This window comes from Eimeria acervulina, genomic scaffold (assembly GCF_000499425.1).
Source record: "Eimeria acervulina Houghton genomic scaffold, Eah_scaff2082, whole genome shotgun sequence".
In the NCBI taxonomy this organism is placed as follows: Eukaryota; Apicomplexa; class Conoidasida; order Eucoccidiorida; family Eimeriidae; genus Eimeria; species Eimeria acervulina.
This window is the reverse complement of record NW_013550045.1, coordinates 1-2295: the sequence shown is the minus strand read 5'-3', so window position 1 is coordinate 2295 and position 2295 is coordinate 1. Positions and strand designations below refer to the sequence as shown.

The 2295-nt window shown below is 54.6% G+C and overlaps 1 protein-coding gene across 1 annotated transcript in view; it reads right to left on the bottom strand.

Annotated features, from left to right (window-relative positions):
* EAH_00064970 (Tf1 protein, related) overlaps positions 1 to 2158 on the bottom strand; it is a gene marked incomplete at both ends in the record, with an annotated part of 3202 nt that extends 1044 nt beyond the window's left edge. Inside the window, 2 exons of the mRNA XM_013396619.1 lie at positions 179 to 1105; positions 1339 to 2158. Of these exons, the coding sequence (XP_013252073.1) occupies positions 179 to 1105; positions 1339 to 2158 (1747 nt within the window). The remainder of the gene's footprint in view (positions 1 to 178; positions 1106 to 1338) is intronic.
* Between the last annotated feature and the right edge of the window lie 137 nt (positions 2159 to 2295).

The window sequence follows — 2295 nt, the reverse complement described above, 5'->3', positions numbered from 1 at the left end:
TTCTTCTGACCCCGATGCCCTGCTGTTACGTGATCGTGGTTATATAGAATGTGTGTAAGGAACTCAGGAAACCGCGGAACACATATACGCCTTAGGCCGTGTATGCAAACGCTGAGGAAAGGGGTGACAAATCTGAAGGCTAGGGGGCGATTGCGGAACTCCACCTGGACGGTTGCACCGACTGCCTGAACCGCCGTGTTGTAGGGGACCCAAAAAACGGGACACTTCGCATAAGCTGCCGGCCAATCCAGGGTTGCGGAATCGGCGGGGTTCACTGGGAGGACGGCGGATGGCTCGGTGCCGGAAGGAGCGGACTCGTTGGCCTTGAGCGAAACGGGAGGAGACTGCGGGCGAGTCCGAGGCGGGCGACGGCGAGTGCTAGCCAACTCCCGGTAGTTGGCCTGCTTCCTCCGGGAGTAACGAGCTGGATCTGGGTGTGCAGGGGCTAACATAAGCGGACCCAAGGAAGGAAGACGCGACAACGCGTCGGCCCCCGTATTACGCGCACCCTGTAGATAGGTGATAGCGATATCAGAAAACTCTGCGAGGAAATCTAACCACCGGGCGGTGCGTCCCCGCAAGGGCTTGGACGTCTGGAGCTTACGTAAGTGGGTAAGAGCTTGATGGTCGGTGAATGCTGTAACCTTACCGACGCGGAGTAGGTGAGACCACTTGTCTAGGGCTGTAACTAGTGCCAACATTTCTTGATCGTAGATCGAATATTTCTGTTGAACGGGGGTCATGGCCTGACTGAGGAACCCAATTGGCAGCCCAGCCTGTTCGAGTACTCCGCCAAGGGCGTAGCCGGAGGCATCGGTGTAGAGCTCAAAAGGCTTAGAGGTGTCTGGGACCTGGAGGGTGGTATTATCGATGAGACGTTGTTTGAGGTGGCGAACCGCCTGGGTGTGTGCGGCTGTCCAGTGAACAGGGGTGGCTTTGCGAGTCAGGGTAACAAGGGGGCGGGAAATGTCAGCATAATCGGGACCCATGAACATACGGCAGTAATTAACAGTACCAAGGAACTGCCGTACTTGCGTCTCGTTCTCCAGCACCTCTGGCCACAGACGGATTGCTTCAATCTTATCTGCTGCAGGTTTTATCCCTTCTGCGCCGATGGTATATCCCAAATACGTAAGTTCCTGGCTCGCGAACTGTCACTTGCGAAATTTCGGGTAAAATTGATTTGTAAGAAAGATGCTCAACACCTTGCGTAGGAGATGAACGTTAGAAGGAAGATCAACGGAATAGATGAGAACATCATCAAGGTATGCAATAACGCCATGGCCTAGCAGGGCTTCAAGTAGGCTTTTATGTTGGCTTGAAAGGTAGCGGGCGCACCCTTCAGGCCGAACGGCATGACTTTGTATTCGAACGGGCCCAAGACGGAACGGAACGCTGTCTTACAGCGATCCGCCTTGGCCATGCGGATCTGGTGGAAGCCTGCCTCTAAGTCGAGAGTGGAAAAATATTTCGCGCCGCCCAGCATCTTCAAGATCGTTTGGATCGGAGGTAACGGAAAGTCAGGTGCGACCGTAAGCGCATTTAGGGCTTGGTAGTTAACCACCATGCGCATGTTGCGCTCGCCTGTACCATCATCCCCCTTATCGACCATGATCGTAGGCGCGCAGATAGGGGAATACGTAGGTCCAATCCAACCATGTGCTGACAGCTTGGCGATTTCCTGCTTGTGAAATCGACGCTGATCAGGAGTCATACAGTATGTAGCCAATTTAGCTGCGAGCTTGCCAGGGACTAAAAGGATGTGGTGATCGTGAGGGTGCTTGGGTGATAAGCCTGGTGGCAGGCTGTGAGGGAAAACCTCTCTATGTGTCTGCAGCACTTCACGTATCTCCTGTGGGAGGTCCTGGGACTCGGATGACTGCGTCCACGCGTCGAAAAGGGTGAACTCTAGCTTAGCCGTAGGCCATGGGGAGTCTTCATCATCCGTAGCATGCGTTGTATCTACGGCAGGTGTAGGGAGGACTTCCTCGGCCTGTAGATTGTCGCGAGCATGCGTTGTATCTACGGCAGGTGTAGGGAGGACTTCCTCGGCCTGTGGATTGTCGTGGCTAATAATTGCGCAGCACAAGGCTCCTTGTTGCTCCTCAAGTATCCGGAGGGCAACGGATTCGTCAACTTCGGGCAAGGCCAATACCATATTCAACCCTTGGAGTGGGGATCGTAACCCAGTGTGTTGGCTCTGGCTTGTTCGATCAAGGCTTTGATAGGCACTTCCTTTCCAGGCTTGGTACGCGGCTTAGTTCGCTTGGGAGGCGACCGTACAAGGGCAGCGGC